We start from the raw sequence: 20,347 nt of genomic DNA on the forward strand, positions 1-20,347 counted from the left end.
TCTTTGTGAACCGACATTCTCCTCCCCGGTAACTTCAAAAGCCAACGCAAGAGCCAACTTTCTCTTTCTCGACATTTTTTGCATCACACACATAGACTGTCACACAGCACTAGGCTACTGTTGCAGCTGTTGTTATAGCAACAAAAGACGCGCTCGGCTGCGCGCTGCCAGCGTTTTTTTTTTTTTTTTTGCTAAAAAAACACCGTTGTCAACTTTTTCTTGTCAAAAAGACGCAGTGTGAACATAGCCTAAAAAAGCGCTCAGGACTTTTTTGAAAAACGGTTTACTCCATAGGGTGATAATGTAGAACAGACGCTGGCAGTTTGAAAAAAGACGCTAAGTGTGAACATAGCCTTATTATGCATGTTTGTGTATTTTTAAACACCACTCCCCCTCCCTCTCTTTGATTAAAATATGTTTTATGTAAATCATAAAATAATAAATATACAGTAGATGGCACTCAAGCAGATGTGATGTGTGCTCCTTAAACATGCCCCCCGGAAACACGAATGATTCACTCAATCGATCAGTGGTTCCCATGAGCACTGAAGACACTTGCTAAATCAAACATGTCAGCAAATTGAAGATCAGAAGCATTTTTATTCTTTCCTCACAGCATGGGTACTGTAATAAATATCGAGTGAGATTACAGGTGAACTTGCATCGACATGTGTTCTGAATTTCTGCACGGCTGGATCGTGTTGTTTTGTTTTTAGCCTAGTTAGCACTACTAGCACAGCTAATGATGTGTGTTATTTCGCCCCAGGCGTGGATGTAAAGCACAGATCGTGCAGGGATGGATTCGCTGAACTTTGAGTCTGAGATGGAGGCTGATGGGCAGGGCAGTTATTCTCTGTTTCCAGCGCTGGACAGCATGAACAGCCTGACTAGCCTGACTGGAGCCGCCGAGAGCCTCGACGCGTAAGTTTAGGCGGAGGATCATCTAATCAATGGGTTCATCATAAAATATTGCCTTCACTTCTTACGCAATGAAGCCACACAGCTGTTATACACGGTGGAAATTGGCAAAATTCACTGGGCGGACTCTATTTAAAAATAAAAATAAAAAATAGAGGTCATCTGGCTTTAGGTGACCTTTCAGATGTTTAAAAACCTTTATAATCTATAACAGCTAGCCTAAATTATATAAGTTATTTATTTTATGTTTCATTTAACCGGCTGGCTATTGCAAATAAAAACAAAACGTTGTGTTTTTCATAAAAATACCCCCCCTTCCAGCCCTGGTTATACATTATTGTACAAATTGCTGCAATCTTGTTTAAGACGCGGTAACACGTTCAGGGTTGAAGTTCTGTGGTATGCCATGGTGGTGTTCTTAAATATATGGCACTACTGAAGTACATATCCGAACATATGGTAGAAATATAGTATCTTGCCCAAAACACAAAATTATGTGTCTTACTGAAAACAGGCTTAAAGGCACACCCTAAGAAAAATGTGTTTTTCAGTACACCAACTGTGAATAGAATGACTGCAGAAAAATATACTTGAACATTGATGGAGCAACAGATTTTGTGTGAAAATAAATTATAAAAGAGGTTTGTTTTGTTTAAAAATCTTATACATGTATGAGCTGGCCAGGTAAAACCAGCACGAGAAAAATTGTCCAGTCATTTTATGAAAAAAGGTTGAACAAATTGCAACAGAAGTAAACTCAACTGGATTTTGTATCCTCAATATGTCCTGAGTAAGGAAAAAAAGCCCAGAAGAATCCCATTAGGGGAAAGTTTCGAAAAAGACACAAATGTAGCCTATTCATACGCCTATTCATTCTTTTTCTTGTGTGAATAGAGTCAATTTTAACCTTTAGATATCACCATGAAAATTACTGAGTTGATTACTTACATCAAGACAAACAAAAAATGCATTACAAGTTTTTTTAAATGGTTTGTTAACATGGACAAACGGTGCATAGTCTAATTACGGATGTGCTAATTTGCATAAATAAAACAGATCTAAACATTGGGTGTAGCCAGGTGAAAATGTTTTGTTGAATCTTGTTGACACATAACCGTAAAATACTTAATGTTAAGGTCTGAATGGAACCCGTTTAGGCTACACATGAGCATTAATACATAGATGCAGGAAGAAGTACTTTAGAAACCAGCCTTTATTAATTATTATTGCAGAGATGGGGTTTGGTTCTGGGTCTGTGGGAATGTTTCTGGGGGACGAGTCTGAGGGAAGAACAGGAGACAATGGTAAGGACAATGCAGAAGACAAAAGGTAGGTAAAATAAAAAATGAATCCCCAGAAACAGTCTCCAAACCCATCTCTGCAATAATAATTAATAAAGGCTGGTTTAAAGTACTTCTTCCTGCCTCTATGTATTAATGCTCATGGGTAGCCTAAATGGGTCCCATTCAGACCTTAACATTAACTATTTTACTGTTATATGTCAACAAGATTCAATAAGTCATTTTCACCTGGCTATACCCAATGTTTAGACCTGTCGTATTTATGCAAATTAGCACATACGTAATTAGATTATGCACCGTTTCTCCATGTTAAAGGGTTAGTTCACCCAAAAATGAAAATTCTGTCAGTAATTACTCTCCCTCATGTTGTTCCAACCCCGTAAGACTTTCGTTCATCTTCGGAACACAAATTAAGATATTTTTGATTAAATCTGAGAGCTGTCTCACTCCTCCATAGGCTTCTAAGACATTATAACTTGCTGGCCCAGAAAATGTATTAAAAAGATCGTTAATATAGTCCAAGTGACTACAGTGGCTCAATCTTAAGTTTATAAAGCGACGAGAATACTTTTTGTGCGCAAAAAAAATACATTTATTCCACTTTTCATTTCCTTCTCTCTGGGCCTCGAGTCTTTTCACGTAGTGTAACAGTGCAGCGCTTCTGTGTTGCACGTCACAAGTAGGCTCACTATTGGCCGACGCTGATCATGTGTGTGATGCGTGTGACGCGCAGAAGCCTATGAAGGAGTGATCCAGCTCTCAGATTTAATCAAAAATATCTTTATTTGTGTTCCGAAGATGAACGAAGGTCTTACGGGGTTGGAACAACATGAGGGAGAGTAATTACTGACAGAATTTTAATTTTTGGGTGAACTAACCCTTTAACAAACAATTTAAAAAAACTTGTAATACATTTTTTGTTTGTCTTGATGCAAGTAATCAACACAGTAATTTTCATGGTGATATCTAAAGGTTAAAAATGTTACCCTATTCACGTAAGAAAAAGAATGAATAGGCTATATTTGGGTCTTTTTCGAAACTTTCCCCTAATGGGATTCTTCTGGGCTTTTTTTCCTTACTCAGGACATATTGAGGATACACAATCCAGTTGAGTTTGCTTCTGTTTGTTCAAGGTAGACTCCCATTTTGGCTTAAAATGACTGGACTTCTAAGAAACGTGTTTTTCAGTACTCCCACTGTGAATGACTGCAGAAAAATATACTTGAACATTGATGGAGCAACAGATTTTGTGTGAAAATAAATTATAAAAGAGGTTTGTTTTGTTTAAAAATCTTATAAGGTGGAAAACGGGGTAAAACCAGCACGGGAAAAACGCACACGTTATTTATAGACGAATAACTCAAACACTTTTAACTAGTGTTTTTTTAAATTACATTTAAAGTGCTTGATGTGCTCTAGTATGTTAGTCAACATTTCACAATTGTTAGTTAGTAATCGCGTGACAAAAGATTATTAAACATATTGGCTTGGTTTCACAGACAGGGCTCAGGTTAGGTCTTAGTTCAATTAGGACATCGAAGTATCTTTTATACATACTTTATATGTGTGCATTCTTTATATATTCTTTTTTCAGTGCGAAATACCACTAAACCTACTCAGAAACTTCCGCTAGCGTCATGCAACAGGCCATACAAGAGCACATTCAGTACAATTAAAAGCACTTTTTCACAAGGGCTGTGCGTCTCAGTGGGATTTAGTATGAAGCTGTATTATTTTGTTACTATAGTAGTACTATAAATAATAGTTAAGCTGATAACTGAGTTTGCTGCATCAATATAAGAACACTGCTTCCTATGGTGGATGTGTGTGAAAGCTTTACATGGTCATATACTGTACTTCTGCTCTTTTCAGTGAAACCCCCAGTGAGGTTGCGGATAAACCGAACCTCACGTGGCTCGATGCTGCTCAGGTGAACATCTCTCTTAAACCGTGCTATTTCACATACATTTCATGTGATCAAATCAATGAGTTTTCTGATTTTTAAGATTGTTCTGGAAGAGGCTGGGCGGCCCATGCACATCAAGGAGATCAAGCAGCGGATCATTGATCGTGGACTGGTGCAGTCAAAGTACAGAAATATTCCTTAAGTTCAAATATTTACATCGCAACGAACAGATGTCAAGATAAACGCTGTATCTTTTACCCTATTCACAGTGCAAAGTCGAGCCTTGAGGCGGTCATGTATCGAGAGGTGAGACACAGCCTGATTTATGACACTCATGCTGTTCACTGTCAGTCATGTACCATATTTACTTTGTTTTCCATTCAGTGCCAGCAATGTGTTTAATTTAGTGCATGATTTCACTTGTTTGTCTTTCATTTTAACATTGATTAAAGTTTCAGAATGACTGGTTTAGGAAACAGGGTAAAGTCAGAGCAGTCTGTCACAGAGAGCGTCTTCAGCTCTCAGTCTTTAGCATTTGCTTTAGTTTCACAGTTTGTTACAGACACAGAAAGGCAGCAGACGCTTCAAGAGGATTGAGAGCAGAAATGGAGTTTTTGCCCTGTTGGTAAGTCCATAAGCACATGTCAGTTAGCTGTTACACCTATTTTAACTTAGAAATAGTTATCACTTGACGCTTACTAAGTGCCACGTTGTTTTGTTGTTGCTTTTTGATTTTTGTGGCATCCAACTGTCCAATCATCATTTTCTTATTTTTATGTTTTTGGAGTCTGCATAAACACATTAAACAACCACATAATTGATGGTCTCCGTTTATATTCAAAGGTGAATTTAGTTTATCCCACAGGTTTGCCAACTTACAAAGGAAATATTTTCCACACAATGGTGTGGTTTGTGGTTTGTCCACATTGGTCGAACCAGCTGCAGTGACATTTGGACCTCCAAATCAAACAGAGCTGCTGTGTTTCTACTCTTTAAAGGAGAACTCCGGTCAATTTTAACATTGAGCTCAGTTTTTTGTACATTTGGAGTGCTGTCAATACAGAGAACAACAACAAAAATCGTTGTTGCCTACACCGAGTTATTCTATTTTTAAAATTTGCACCCTGTTGACTTCAATGGGGCAAGTACTAAACCTGCTTTTAGCCTCTTAACATCCTTGATGTGTCATTACAAGTGCACAGAAAATGTGAGTGATTCCTTCTGAGTGAACACGAGTGGATCTGACTGCAGTAGATGTGAAAGATATGTATAAAAATGATGTTATTTAAGCCAGCGCAAATACCTGTTTACATCCTGTTTTTCGGTTGAAGTCCAAAGTAGTCGATTGCCGAGTTCACGCCCGTGATCATAGGTAACTAAACCTATGCGCGTGAACGGATGTTAAGGATAAAAGCAGGTTTAGTACTTGCCCCATTGAAGTCAACAGGGTGCGAATTTAAAAAATTGTATAACTCGGTGTAGGCAACACCGATTTTTGTAGTTGTTCTCTGTATTGACAGCACTCCAAATGTACAATAAAATGAGCTCAATGTTAAAATTGACCGGAGTTCTCCTTTAAGAAGTCCATCTAATCTTACTTCTATGTTCATTATACTGAGATGACACACTTCACCTTTAAATAGTTCCCAACAATTTAATGGCATAACCCATGTGACGCTTTTTTCAATCTGACAAAAATGCTCTGCTGATTTTTTGTGTCTATTAAACTCTTGTTTATAACTCGCATACGCAGACTGATGAGGAGAGACAGCATGCATTGCAGGCATTTTCTGCTCAGTCGACCTTCTCAAGTTCAGGGTCCGCTTCGTCGCTGGGACACCTTCCTTCTCCCACGAGCCACACTGAGTCCAGGCCTAAGGTCAGGAAAGGTCCTCGCAAGAACCAAAATGAGAAGTACCGGCTGAAGTACATCCGTCTGCGCAAGGCTGCCCGTTCCATGATATTTGTGAGTGAAAGTTTTTATACCAATAACAGTTAGTTTAAAGCTGTTCACACTGCCAGTGTCAAACTGAGATGATCCCATTCACTTTAATGACACGAGCAACAGTGACCTTTGGCGATACAAGTTGAATATGTTTAACTTCATGCAAATTAAGGGGCGACTTCCTATAGGAGTGAAGTTAGTGGAGCGCACATGATCCGTCACTATATCCTGTAGTGGAGAGTGTTAGCTGGAAAATTAAGTTATTTTAGTGGTCCGTAGCTTTCCTGTAATTTATGTTATACCTCTGTACATACAGTGGTACTCGCCATGCTGACGCCGAGCCTGAATGGTCTCGTGGAACCAGATAGACCGGCATTTTACACTTTCAACAACAGATGGTTGTGTGAACACGGCTTAAATATGTAATTGCCTAGTTATCGGTGTAACTATGCTTAAATTGGTGCCTTCACAGGAAAACGCAGCACTATTTGATGAGATTGCTCACCTGGAAGAGAAATTTGTCCGGGCAAAAGAAGAAAGGAGGTTTGTCCACATTCACTTATCTTCATTACAAAATATAGCCTGGGAAAACCCAGACAACTTCTGGCAAATTTAGATTTGCTCTGCAAGTAAATCTGGCAGAGACCCCATTCAAGTCCATAAAATGTCATTTATTCCTCCAGGGTGGCCGCGGGTCCTTAAAAAGTCTTAAAATGTCTTAAATTCAGATTCGATAGGTCTTAAATATTTCTGGTCACGTTACCGCAAAAAATTCTCCAGTCTGACGGACCTAATGTCCGTCAAATAACCAGTGAATCATCGAATCGCCAGATTGATTCAGATTTTATTACATAAACAGATATTGATAATGATAATGTAGGCCTTTTCTGGTAACACTGTTGAGGCTCGCGCTGCTTGTCTCTGTGTCTGTGATCGATTTTATAGGAAGAAATCAAAACAAATGAGCATAACAGCAAACATAAAGAAACATACTGAGGTAAAAATTCAAAATGTTTGTCATAGTTAATAACAAATAACTATGGGAATCACCGAAAACGTGAGAATTATTCTGTTTTATTTATTACCTAAAAAAAACTTGTACTGATGGTAACAATGTTGCACTGTTGAGGCTCGCGCAGTTATTTATAACATATTATAGTTAAGAAACTATAGCCTAGGCTACACCAAAGTCCTTTTAGGCAAGTCGTGCCACTCGGCCACCATCTTGGCAACTATTTCGAACTAACAAGACCAGGCTCCTATCTAAATGAATGGGCAGAGAGTCAGAATTGCACTTTCACTGGTCACTGGGACATAAAAACTGCATATATATATATATATATATATATATATATATATATATATATATGTGTATTCCCTCAAAAATATTAAGCTGCACATTTGGCAATATATGGCAAATATATTAAAAAAGAAAAGTTTAAAAAAAATTAACTCTTTCACCGCCATTGACGGAAATTTCTGGCTTTCCATGTTTTCACTATTATACGGTAGGGGGCGCTGTTACACATCTACTGAAAGAGTAGAGAGTCTCCTGATCAAAACACAGGTGAAGAAGCAGCAGAAATAAGCGATAGAAGCATTACTGATATACATGTAAAATAACATGATCATTAACATTAAGCAGCATAAATCAAAACTGCCGAATGTTACTGAATGAAATGTCGACCCAGGACGAGCTGCAGGACTGTGAAGCTTTGAGAATGTGGATTTTCTCTTAATTTAGTTTTTTTTTTATGAAACTACCCATAAAAAAGGAAAAATGAAGATAGAATAAAACAGTTTTTTTGTTTAAAAGCAGAGGGTCTGTTCTTTCTTTTGACATATTGGATGTTCAGATATTCATACAACAAAATCTTCTGGGGGCCAAAAAATTGTGGAAATTATCAAAAATGCTGGCGGTGGCTGGCAATTTAAAAAAAAAAAACATCGGCAGGGAAAGAGTTAACTATAGTGTATAATATTTGTATATACACACACACCAAAAAGTGAGATGCAGTCCACTTAATCTCATCCTGTATCTCCAGATTCCTGCTGAAGTCTTTGTTGCAGTTTCAGTCTCTGTCTGAAGGAGAGGCCGTCCCGACTCCCAGCTGCAGCACACACACACACACACCCGTCACTATGAGCTCCAGCACAGCAGGGGGCGCTGCTCTACCTGCGAGCCACAGCCAGACCCCTGGATTCTCCGCATCTGAAGACAGCCTTTTGAAGAAGCCCAAAAAAGAGCGAAAAGAGAGAGGAAGGGAGAACGGCAGGGAAGAATGTGAGTGTTTCTCGCTGCTGTGTTCTCTCTTAAATGCGTCTGTATTTTGATTTAATAGTTACTTAGAATTTGTTTGCTCAACTTTCAGTCATGAAGAGGATTTGTAAGAGGAGGAAGGTTGCAGAGGGAGGAGTGCGTAAGCTTGTTCAGCCCATCTCGCTGGACTCGTCCGGGAGACCGCTCTTTCCCATCGTCCTCGGTGGACTGACCGTGTACAGCCTAGGAGAGGTCAGACAATCATCCAGTCCAAATGTGTCAAACTCAGTTCTTTTAGTCAAGTCACCTTCATTTATGTAGCGCTTTCACCAATATAGACTGATTCAAAGCAGCTTTACAGTGATAATAGGAAATTAACGTAACAGATGGTTTTGGCTTTACAGCAGCTCTAGCTAAAGTTAGTTTTTGATTGATTCACTTCCATTGCAAAGATCATTAGTTATTAACTTAGGGGCCGCTAACACGACACCGTTTTAACACTTTTAGTGTGTTCTGGCTGTTCATTTGCACGACAACAATGTTTGGTGTCTCGAGAGTGCAAACCTTGAAGAGCAATTTCTGTAGAATACATCTCCAACCCTAATAAACACACATAAACCAGCTTGTGGCCAGGGCGGGGCCAAGAGCCTTGGGAGCGGAGCGACACACCAGTCTCGAGTCCATAGAGGAGCTCTGGAAGGATAATATGAGGTGTGACGGCAGAGAGAGGACCAGGGGCCTCATTTATAACCGTTGCGTACGCACAAAACAGGCCCTGAAAGAGGCGTACGCCACTTCCGACGCATAAGTTGTGATTTATAAAAACAAACTTGACGGGAAAATTTGCGCACCTGCACGCAAACTCTGACCCATGCGTACGAACGTTTTGGAGATGGAGCAGTTTGGCGACACCGATGGTGAGCTGGAGTTAAGTGTCTTTTTGGTCACTTTTGGACAGAAAATCTAAAGAAAATTAAACGTATACAGAAAGATAATACAAATATACTTTCACTCACCAAGCTTATCACTTGAAGCAAATATCCATCCCATCTTAAATGTCCGCGCCAGCGAGCGCGTTGGGCCGTTTAGTGAAACTGACGCAAAAACCAGTTTAAATAAATAAAATAATGATTTAAACTATGTTTTACTTCTGATATAAACATTTAGATTAAATATGCCATTCAAATTAATGGAGTTAAACACTTAAACATAAAATCAATACTGAGAAGTTACAACATTTTTTATATTAAAATTCAATCAATAGAAATATTTGTTGTGGATGCGATGTTTTTGAACACTTTTCCTGTGGCGTGCTGTGTTTAAATGTTTTAACCACAGAGATAACTGCTTATCATGATAATACCAGATTGTCTGAGAAAATAGTTTCGTGCAAATAATGGCCAAGGCCTATCTGCTTCAATTAAAAATACAATTCGGCCAGTGGGAAAGAGTGAGAAAAACTTTCTCTGAAATGTATTTTATACACTATTTGATTTATGTATTGAAAAACAAGGCAAAGATTGGCAACTACATGATTTTTATTAATGTAATGTGTCTTGTACCGTTAAACGTTATCACGTGGATGAATAATAATATGCAAATGATATGCAGATGAGGATCTGCATAGTAAAACTAGGCGTTGTAAGCTCCATATATGGTTATTTCGGGGAGGAGACGCATGTGCGCACAATCTTCCACTGACTGGGATTTACAAAGTGAATTCTGCGCAGGTTCTGGCGTACGAACGGTTTTATAAGTCTCAATATTTTTTTGCGTACACCTTTTTTGGCTTTCGGGCGCACGTGCACTTTTAGTAAGGTTCCTACGCACAGTTTTATAAATGAGACCCCAGGCCTGGTGCTGCGTTCACGCTATATCGTAATTACCGTAAATAAAGCTCCTAATACACGCCCGTAACACGCCTCTCTGGAACAGCGTCACACTGACCCATCTTTTCACCAACAAATGGAAGTTTTATCAGAAAACTAATCAGAAAGAAATCACTGGAAACAGTATGATCGCAAAACAGGCATGATAAAAGCGACTGTTTGCTGGCATTTTCGTTGTTTACTTGAATATTTAAAACCCAAGAATCAATGTTTTACCACATATTCACAATAAAAAGTGATACATTGACCATAATGAATTAATTTGTGTAAAAATTGCACATTAGTCACACAGAAATAAAGTGGTTTACCATTAGGTCTATTTCACAAAAGAAAGAGGACACGCTTATTCAGTCGAGGCTGTTTCTGTTTATTTGGTAGTTGTCGGCTTTAAATTCTGTTTTGCGATCTGGTCACCCGATTATCAGCGAATTTAACAATATTATTCCATTAGTTTTTCTATTAAAATGTCTCATTGATATATTTGACACATTCATAATCATTACTTTTGCCGGTTCTTTGTGACAGCTGTTATGTGCGTTATGGCAGCGTCTCTGGTTACATGAACGCGTCATCGCATCAGCACCAGAACATGGAGATTTTATTTTAGAGAATAATCGCACAACCTATTCGATATTCTATAATTAAATAAACTAATCGAATATCCAAAAATCGTGACTCATCCCTGCATGGAATCTCTTGTTTCTTTTCCCAAATCTTCACTCACGTCTCACCCATTTTCTAAAGGGATTATACATGTTTCTTCATTGGTTCGCTTTTAATTAGGCCTATTATATTCGTATTCTTTACTGTGGTAAAGTATAGCATACATTTGTACTGGCATGTCAAATTCTTTTTAACACAGTTTGTGTTTCTTATATTAGACATAGGGCGCGTCAAGTTTAGTTGTAAAGCGCGTTTCACACGCGCGGGTGATTTTTAGTTTCACTTTCTCTGGCAGCGCAATCTCAAACATAGCCTAAATATTTTGCCCATGTGGAGGATAAAATTCGCTATTCAGACCAATTTACATCAAGTAGAAAACACGAAGAGTAGATATCATAAAGAGATCGATGGTCTCTTTTCTGCTCGAGTCCCACATCCGGCTCAGAGCGCAGAGTGGTTGGTTATATTCTGCTATATCAGGCGTCATTGTGTGGAAATATAAAACGAGTTTTTATTTTTTTAAATAACCCCCCAACCACCGCCGGTAGTTGGTCCATTACCGCGGTGGTAAAAAAAACTGCCACCGTCACAGCCCTAAATATACTAAATAGGCTATAGGCTAATAAGATAACCTTGTTTTGAAATTCTATATTGACTGGGTTAAATAGAATTGCATTACTAAAAATAGACTAAAATACAATTTTCATTGACTAAAACTAGACTAAAATGTCATGAGTTTTCGTCGACTAAAACTAGACTAAAATGTCATCAGTTTTCGTTGACTAAAACTAGACTAAAATGTCATCAGTTTTCGTCGACTAAAACTTGACTAGACTAAAAAGAGTATGAACGTGACTAAAACTAATAAAAACTAAAACGACAGCTTGACACAAAGACTAGACTAAAACTAAAATTAAAACAGGCTGCCAAAAACAACACTAGTGCGTGCTTCTCTGACCAAGGGCCAGTACTCTTTACTCTTTGGCCGTATCCTCAGGAATCCATCGCTGGCACGCTTAACTCGCTGGCTTACTCAGCGTTCTAGTGAAGAATTTTCCTACTAAAAAATTTAATTTTATTCCAGGGTAAGTTTCAAACAGTGATTCATGCTTTCGTGACAACTCTAGACTATTATAATTCACTTTATATTGGTGTCTCTCAGTCTTCCCTCTAGGGCTGTGACGGTGGCAATTTTTTACCACCGCGGTGGTAATGGACCAACTACCGGCGGTGTTGGGGGGTTGATCTGAAATAAAAAAAATTAAAAACAATGAAATAACACTCTAAAGCCTGTAAAGCATTGAAATAAATATCAGTAAATACTGGTAACTTACATAATATAATAAAGTTGAAGTTGAATTTAATTATGGAATATCTAAAAGGGTTGTGTGATTATTCTCTAAAATAATCTACACTGCACTGGCTGCCTGTCAAATGTAGAATTGATTTTAAAATGTTATTTGTTTATAAAGCTCTCAACACATTGTGATAGCCTTTATGATTTGTCTGATTTCTTCAAGCGTTCATATTTACCATGTTTACTATGGAAACAGCGTGTGTAGTCTTTTGCATGGCGTATAAATGTTTCTACCTTATACGGTGATCAGAGTCCACATCGGATCACAAACAGAAGGCATTCAAACATGAAAGTGAGTCTTGAGGTAAATAATTTTATAAATCTTTAATGCTGACAGAATCATCTGGCAATGATGGTCATTTAATGCTACAGAATAGTGTAATATACGCTTTTTTGTTGAAATCTTTTGTTGAAAGTTGAAATCTCATAATTACGGTAATTACGGCATGGCATGAACACACTGACAGGTCTTCGGGATTACTATCTTCAAGAGCGGAGTTTGACGTGTGATATAATAAGGTCATGAATATTGTTTTCCTGGCAGTAAGAAGTAGCAGTTTTTAAGAGTGAAATTTGAACCCATTGTTTCTCTATTTCAAACATAGAAATCAGTAGTGCGTGCTTCTCTGACCACGGGCCTGTACTCTTTACTGTCCCTCTCACTGGCCGCATCCTCAGGAACCCATCGCTGGCACACTTAACTCGCTGTCTTAGAGTTTAAGTGAAGAACTTTCCTACTTAAAAACCTCAAAAGTCCAGAGTAGCTTTCAAACAGTGATTCATGCTTTCGTGACAACTCGTCTAGACTACTATAATTCACTTTGTATTGGTGTCTCTCAGTCTTCCCTCTTCCATCTACAACTAGTGCAAAACGCAGACTCCCCACTGGGACCGTCGAGTATGAGTCGATGAGTCACCCCTGTTTTATCCACACTGCACTGGCTGCCTGTCAAATTTAGAATTGATTTTAAAATGTTATTATTTGTTTATAAAGCTCTCAACAAATTGGCCCCTCAATCTCCCTGATCGGGGCTGATGTGAAAATATTAGCCAAAATCCTCGCCAAATGTTTAGAGCCCATTTTATCAATCATTATTTCATCAGATCAAACTGGATTTGTTAAGAATAGATTCTCCTTTAAAAACGTCTCCTTGATATTCTTTACTTGCCTTCTCTATCAAGAGCCCCTGAACTGGTTATCTCTATGGACGCAGAAAAGCGTTTGATCGAGTTGAGTGGCAGTACGTATTTTATACTTTGAGTAGCTTTGGGTTTGGTTCCAAATGTATCTCATGGATTAGGCTTCTTTATAATTCCCCTTTAGCTAGTGTACGGACAAATAAGTGCCATTCTAAGTATTTCCCGCTCTGACCTCAGTTGTTCGCCATAGCAATTGAACCCTTGGCATTGGCTCTTAGATCGTGTAGTATGACTGGCATTGTTAGGGGAGGGGTTGAACACAGGCTATTCTTATATGCGGATGACTTATTGTTATTTGTTTCTGACCCGGAGAGCTCAATGCCCTCTGTTTAAACCTAATTTTGCAATTTGGCCTCATATCTGGCTATAAATTGAATCTGCGCAAGAGTATCCACTGCAAACATTGCTCTTTAAAGCTTCTCAGCACAACTTTAAGTATCTAGGCATTTGTGTGACTCACAATTTTTCAGATTTATTTGATAATAACTTTACTCTCCTGATTAAGAAGTTAGCTCAAGACTTTAAGCGTTGGTCTATATCTCTTCCAGTGTCTCCCAATTTTCATCCCCAAATCTTTTTTTCACACCCTTGGTAGTTTGACCTCTCAGTTTATTTGGAATAGTAAAGTTCCAAGGATTCGTCCAAGTATCCTGCAAAAACATAAACATTTGGGTGGCTTTGGACTCCCCAACTTTTTATTTTATTACTGGGCAGCAAATAGTGGGTCTGAGTCTGTCCTATCTTGGACAGCTCCGCATTGGAAACGCCTCTTGTAAACTCTCCTCCTCGTCTACACGTCTCTGTGTCCCGACCACATCATCTGTGGGCAAATATTCCAATAATGTGTCAGTGACTAATAGCCCGAAGGTCTAGACCCAGTTTTTATGTCATTTTGGGATTCAGGCCATTCCCTTGTCATCTCCCATCTACTCCAACCCTCTATTTACCCCCTCCACCATGGATGTAGCATTTGCTTCTTGGAAAGAATGCGGTCTTGTCTCCTTTGCTGACTTGTACATTGATTATATTTTTGCATCATTTTCACAGATAAATCATTCTTTTAATGTTCCTAAAAGTCACTTTTTTTTCTTTTTCTTTTATATTTACAGATTTGAGACTTCATGTGCAAACAATTTCCCAATTTTCCAAACAAACCATCACTCTCCGAGGTAGACATGTTAGCCCATGTCAAAAGGGGTCTATTTCAGAGTTATACAGTGCTATCTTCTCTTTTCAATCTATATCTACCGACTCACTTTCGTATCACTTGGTCCCAAGACATTGGTATTGAAATGGATGAAGAACCTTGTCTCTCAATCAGGTTCATTCCTCTTCTATCTGAGCTCGTCACGGAGTGATACAATGTAAAGTTGTCCACAGAGCGCATAAGTCTAAGACTAGGCTGGCCCGTATTAATCCCCGAATGCGAGAGATGCCACTCTAGTCCTGCCATTCTAACACACATTTTGGTCTTGCCCGATCCTCATTCTGGTTGTCTGGTTTTAATTCCCTTTCGCTCATTACCTCTCATTATTCAACCGTCTCCTATGATTGGCCAGTTTGGTCTCCTGCCCGCTGACTATATGGTACCCAACTATTTTGCTGATTTTGTTGCTTTTCTCACTTTGTTGGCCAGACGACAAATGTTGCTTAACTGGAAGCACTCCCATCCTCCATCACACGCTAGGTGGATTTTCTCTTCACCAGCCCAGCACATACTTTTCATATGTACAAACTCTGCATTTCCTTAATTTGTCCGATTAACCCTTTTCACTCCAGCTCAAAGTTTTCATTTGACATTTTAAATCATTTTACATTAATATTTAGAATTAAGTTTTAAGTGCACTTATTCGTCTGTCTGTCTTAGTATGGATTTGTATTTATATTTATTTTACCACCTTCATTTTTACTGTTTATACTTTTTTTTTACTGCCTGTTTATGAATTTGTTTATTTACTTCTTTTCTTTCACCCTGAATGTATAATAATAATAAAAAAATCTGCTCTGTCCGTACACTCCTAGAACTCTGAGATCCAGTGATCACTGTCCATCACTAGATCCAGACTTAAAGAACGAAGTGATCAGATTAGCTCCCTCTGTTTCCACCTTCAAATCTTCTTTAAATACCTATTAATTCTCTTTGGCTTTTAACACTCCTTGATTTAGGTACGATTATTGTTTATCTATTGTTGTGTGTTTCTTTATTGGTTGTTTCATTTTTATTTTTTTCTGTTCTGTACAGCACTTTGGTCAGCCGTGGTTGTCTATAAATGTGCTTTATAAATAAATATTGTAATGTATCTTTCCTTCCTGGGCTCCTATGTTTGTGTTTTCATGGTAGATCATCACAGACAGGGCTCTGTTTCATGACGACACTGCGATCTATCCTGTGGGCTTCTGCAGCACCAGAGTTTTCGCCAGCATGAAGAATTCTGATCAGAAGTGTCTCTACACCTGCCAAATCAAAGATGGAGGCCAAGGACCACAGGTGCTCACTTGTGCAGACGCGTGCTTCTGTGTAGCCGACCTGTCGTTGATGATCTCACTGAACGTTATTGTCATTTATTCTTGTGATATTTAGTTTGAGATCGCACCAGAGGATGACCCACAGAATGCAATCGTTGCTTCATCTGCGCTCACCTGCCACACAAACCTGCTCAAAGCCATCGTTACCCGCAGGTGAGGCCTTGAACATGTGATCAGTTTTATCTGCAGCTCGTACTCGTTACTGAATGGAATTAAAGCAGTCTACATATTGCAAACCAGCATTATCAGTGTAAATCATACATATTTTCATCACGTTAAAGCACTTTGTCCCTCAACATCCTCAGAACTGTAATGCAAAAAAAAAAATTTTTTTAAGAAATTAATACATTTATTCAGCAAGGGTGCATTAAATTAATCAAAAGGGACAGTAAAGACATTTATAATGTTACAAAAGATTTCTATTTCAAATAAATGCTTTTCTTTTAAGCTTTCTATTCATCAACGAATCCTGAAAAATATTTCCATAAAAATATTGTTTTCAACATTGTGATAATAATCAGAAATGTTTCTTGAGCATCAAATCATCATGTTAGAGTGATTTCTGAAGGATCATGTGACTCTGAAGACTGGAGTAATGATGCTGAAAATTCAGCTTTAATCACAGGAATAAATGACATTTTAAAATATTACAATAGAAAACAGTAATTTTAAATAGTTAAAACTGTAATATTGTAAATTATTTTACTGTGTTTTTGATCAAATAAATGCAGCCTTGGTGAGCAGAAGAGACTTTTAAAAAATATTTTAAACATCGTACCAACCCCAAACTATTCAACGGTAATGTGTGTATACATTTTTTATAAAATGAATAAAAAAAAACATTAAACAATAAAATCTTAATGATCTTGCATTTATCCACCTTGTGACCCAGAAATGTGTTTTATATTGATTCTTACTTTCACTTCAAACTTTTTTTTTCTTCTTCTCCTTTTTTTATCTAGTGCCAAACCCTCGATCAACGTTGTCCCGTCTGGAGCAGACTTTTTTGGTTTCTCTCACCCCACCATTCAGAACCTGATCCAGAGCTGTCCTGGGGCTCGCAAGTGCAGCATGTGAGTCACGTTCGGTTTTATTCTACACAACAAAATAATGTGATCAGATTAGTTTTATTGCAAGCTTTGAAAATGTCTAAAACTTTTTAGGTCATAAAAATGTATTTATTAATGGCATACTAGTGGCCTCATATCTGCTTGTCTCAATGCTTCAGTTATCAGTGGGTGCGTTTCGAGGTTTGTCGGCCTGGTGACGGACAGGTGGCACATGGCCTTTTAGAAGATGATGCGTCTGTGAACTTTGAGTCGTTTCAGCGAGTGCAAAGCAGTGAGGAGAGCCTGACCAATCAGAACCTCACGGCAGAACACAGCTCAGGTCAGACAGTTCCCACAAACCACAGCAAATCATCTATGCAGATCAAGTCACATTTATACAATATAAGATCATTTCAAAGCAGCTTCACATGAATAAAAAGGAAAATAAAAGTTGTAAATAACAGGAAAAAAAACTGTTGTAAAATTAATCATGAAACTCAATTTAAGCCATATCTACAGAAGACAATGGTATTATTCAGCTCAAGTCAATTCAATGTTAGTTTTAATTCAGTTCAATAAACGTGTTCATATTGCTAAGTTCATTCAGACATTTCTCCAGCTCAACTCATTCACACATTTTGTTCTCATCCAATAGTGTCAGTGCAGTTAAAGGTACATGATATAAATTTTGGCCCTCTAGTGGTTCAAAAACAAAACGTTTTTTTTTTTGCGGAATTTGTTTTTTTTTTTTTATACTTCAGCTCTGCAGGACTTTCTCATAACTGAAAAAAGACATTGTTTTGGAAGAAGGATTGATGACTCATTTAAATTAATTTAAAACAAAAAAAAGTTTCATGGTGCACCTTTAAATTGATCATATTCCTTGTCTCATAAACCCCAGGTTGAAGCCATAATAAATAAAGATGATTGAGTTTATGAAGGAGATAAATGGTGTGTTTCTTCGACAGGTCGACCCCTACAGGCCATCTCCTCGTCTCTCCTGCTGAGCTCGGCAGCGCTGCAGAACACATCCGTCACCGCTCTCTCCAACACTTGAGCTTCACTTTCATATTGAGGATCACTTCATATATCCAGATGTGTCCTGTGTGCAGACGTACAACTAAATCATGGATTCGTCATTTGCCACTCAGATCTGCATAATGGGAAAATAATGACTGGATGCATCTATGCATGCCACAGTATTGAGTTTTTACGTGATAAAGAGCAAAAGCAAAGTCCTTGTCATGTCTGTTTTATCCGTTGTACTCTTAAAGCGTGATTATCATTGTCCTTACTGTGAGATGTTTAAGATAAAACAGGACTAAATCAAACATTAAGCTTTTAGTGTTAAGGCCTGTTCACAACAGGAACAATGACTATAACATATATTACTATGAAACACCAAAGCATGATATTGTTCTGGTTATTATAAACACGCACTGCATTTTTTTATCATCTGTCGCTTTAAATGCTCAAGCTCTGTTTTTACCATTCATGTTTTGAAAAAAAGATTCCTTGAAAGTGGTTCCACCAATATGGTTCCTCTGAGCAATTATCATTATAGTTATGGTGTGGAGAGCTTAAAGAAGCCACACAACACACTTCAGGCTTTATCTGTTATTATGTAGGTCATTCCATGTGTTTGGTGAGAAACTCCTAAAGAAATCTTTTGATATTATACCCAACTTATCATGTGTAATGCTATGTGATTATGTGGTAAATGTGAGTCTTTAGAACATTTTAAACTTGAAGTTTCATGCCATGACAAACGTGGTTATCTGATGATGTTATAGTGTGTGGCGGTTGAAATGCCTCAGACAACCACCAGATGTCGCTGTGTGACTGAAATACAGACTCGCTGACAGAAACTACACCTTCACGGGTTTGGCTGTTGCATCGCATCTTGCTTTGAACGACAGTCTTAAAGTCATCATGAATTTATCAGAATTGATGTTTTTAATGCGTTTTCCTGGTCTTTTTGTCAATTATTCGACAGAAAAACGTGTTTTACCTCTGAGGACACTTTTCTTTTCAGCTGACATCAACCTCTTTTCCTCACTGATTTTAACTTTAAACGATTCAATCAGTTATCGATGGATGGTTTTACTTAAAAACATGTCACAGTATTATGGGAAAGTATATTATATTACCCCATTATACTATATACGAATATTCTGAGCATTTGCATGATATTATTCTAATATTCTTTTGCATTTCACTGTTTTTATTCATTTTGAGGAATATTGAATCTGTGTTTGTGAGATGAGTAAATTAGTATAGATCTATAATAATCATGATGTTCACACAAAACACCTCTGCTCTCACTCCTGATTTCTCTACATCGGGACAGGAGAGCTGTCAGTCAACACAACACAAAACAACGTAACTTGAGTTACTTATTTGAAAAGGTAACTTTGCAACTAATACTTTACTTTAGTTACTTTACAAAAGTAATCTGTACATTTATAAATTGACATTTTCGTCTACACTAGAGAATTTTGGAAAAAGATTCAAAGAATACATTATTCCAATAAAATGTCCCTTTCTCCGTGTGAGCGAGGCAGAAAGGGGTGATAAACAAGCTTTATTTGCCACAGTAGATTGACAAATAATAGCTTAGTTCTCAGAGTAGTTCGAGAACTAGTTGCGCTCTGATCACTTCTATGTCCTGAACCGTTTTTTGGGGTCGACAGCTTATAAAAATGTATTCTTGGGTTATTTAGCTTGTTTGCTGTACACCTTGTCACATAGCAGCTTTTAGACAACCCCTACTGTGCATTGTTTTGTCTTTTGTTATAAGTCATAAATGACAAGGAGGCAGGGCTGGACTGGGACAGAAAATCGGCCCTGGCATTTTGGCCCAGACTGGCCCACTACATATGATCATAAACACCACCCATCTTTGCACGCCTTTGAATACGTTTTTGTTCAACTCCTATTCATTAAAACCACTAATATGTAATGAGTGAGTATAAACGAGTGAGAGTTAACAGATGAAATAAGTACAAAATTGTAATTTATTAATACAATTGAACTATAAAAAAAAAAACAAGCTATAAGCTGCATTGGCATAGCAATACCAGTGTTTCTCACAGGAACTTTGGTAAAACTGTGGTGGGTGGACCTCAGTCCTTCTAGGGGGGGTTTGGGGGCATGGTCCCCCTGAGAAAATTTTGTGCATTTTAATGTTAAATTCATCAATCTGGTGCAGTTTGAGGGTTCAAAATGAAAAGCTCCAACCCATATTCAGTGTGCAAATATAACAAAGAAAAAATCAAACCTCTTTTAGTAACAGTGTCTGTCTATATTACACTACTACATAATAATAGTTAT

The 20,347-nt window shown here is 37.9% G+C and overlaps 1 protein-coding gene across 2 annotated transcripts; it reads left to right on the forward strand.

Annotated features, from left to right (window-relative positions):
- Positions 1-499: 499 nt before the first annotated feature.
- On the forward strand, positions 500-18,304 carry tbrg1 (transforming growth factor beta regulator 1). Of its 2 annotated transcripts, none has more exons than XM_081372953.1 (15): positions 500-652; positions 767-921; positions 4,092-4,149; positions 4,226-4,308; positions 4,395-4,431; positions 4,688-4,750; positions 5,879-6,091; positions 6,543-6,613; positions 8,116-8,354; positions 8,443-8,582; positions 15,781-15,927; positions 16,021-16,118; positions 16,928-17,038; positions 17,194-17,354; positions 17,983-18,304. In XM_081372953.1, exons 2-15 carry the CDS (start codon positions 797-799, stop codon positions 18,069-18,071), a joined length of 1,635 nt encoding a protein of 544 aa, XP_081229079.1. In that variant the 5' UTR covers positions 500-652; positions 767-796; the 3' UTR covers positions 18,072-18,304. The 2 variants fall into 2 exon arrangements, with proteins under 2 accessions (XP_081229079.1, XP_081229080.1); XM_081372954.1 differs by having other exon boundaries at positions 515-640.
- The last annotated feature ends 2,043 nt before the right edge of the window (positions 18,305-20,347 follow it).

Source organism: Scardinius erythrophthalmus (genome assembly GCF_964197995.2).
Source record: "Scardinius erythrophthalmus genome assembly, chromosome: 8".
Lineage (NCBI taxonomy): Eukaryota > Metazoa > Chordata > Actinopteri > Cypriniformes > Leuciscidae > Scardinius > Scardinius erythrophthalmus.

Excerpts from the sequence above, each read along its gene's own strand:
- tbrg1 (XM_081372953.1), top strand. The coding sequence starts at position 797 with ATGGATTCGCTGAACTTTGAGTCTGAGATGGAGGCTGATGGGCAGGGC. Across the intron at positions 4,432-4,687 it reads AGGCGGTCATGTATCGAGAG|ACACAGAAAGGCAGCAGACG; the intron begins GTGAGACACAGC and ends AGTTTGTTACAG. Across the intron at positions 17,039-17,193 it reads GGGGCTCGCAAGTGCAGCAT|TTATCAGTGGGTGCGTTTCG; the intron begins GTGAGTCACGTT and ends TCAATGCTTCAG.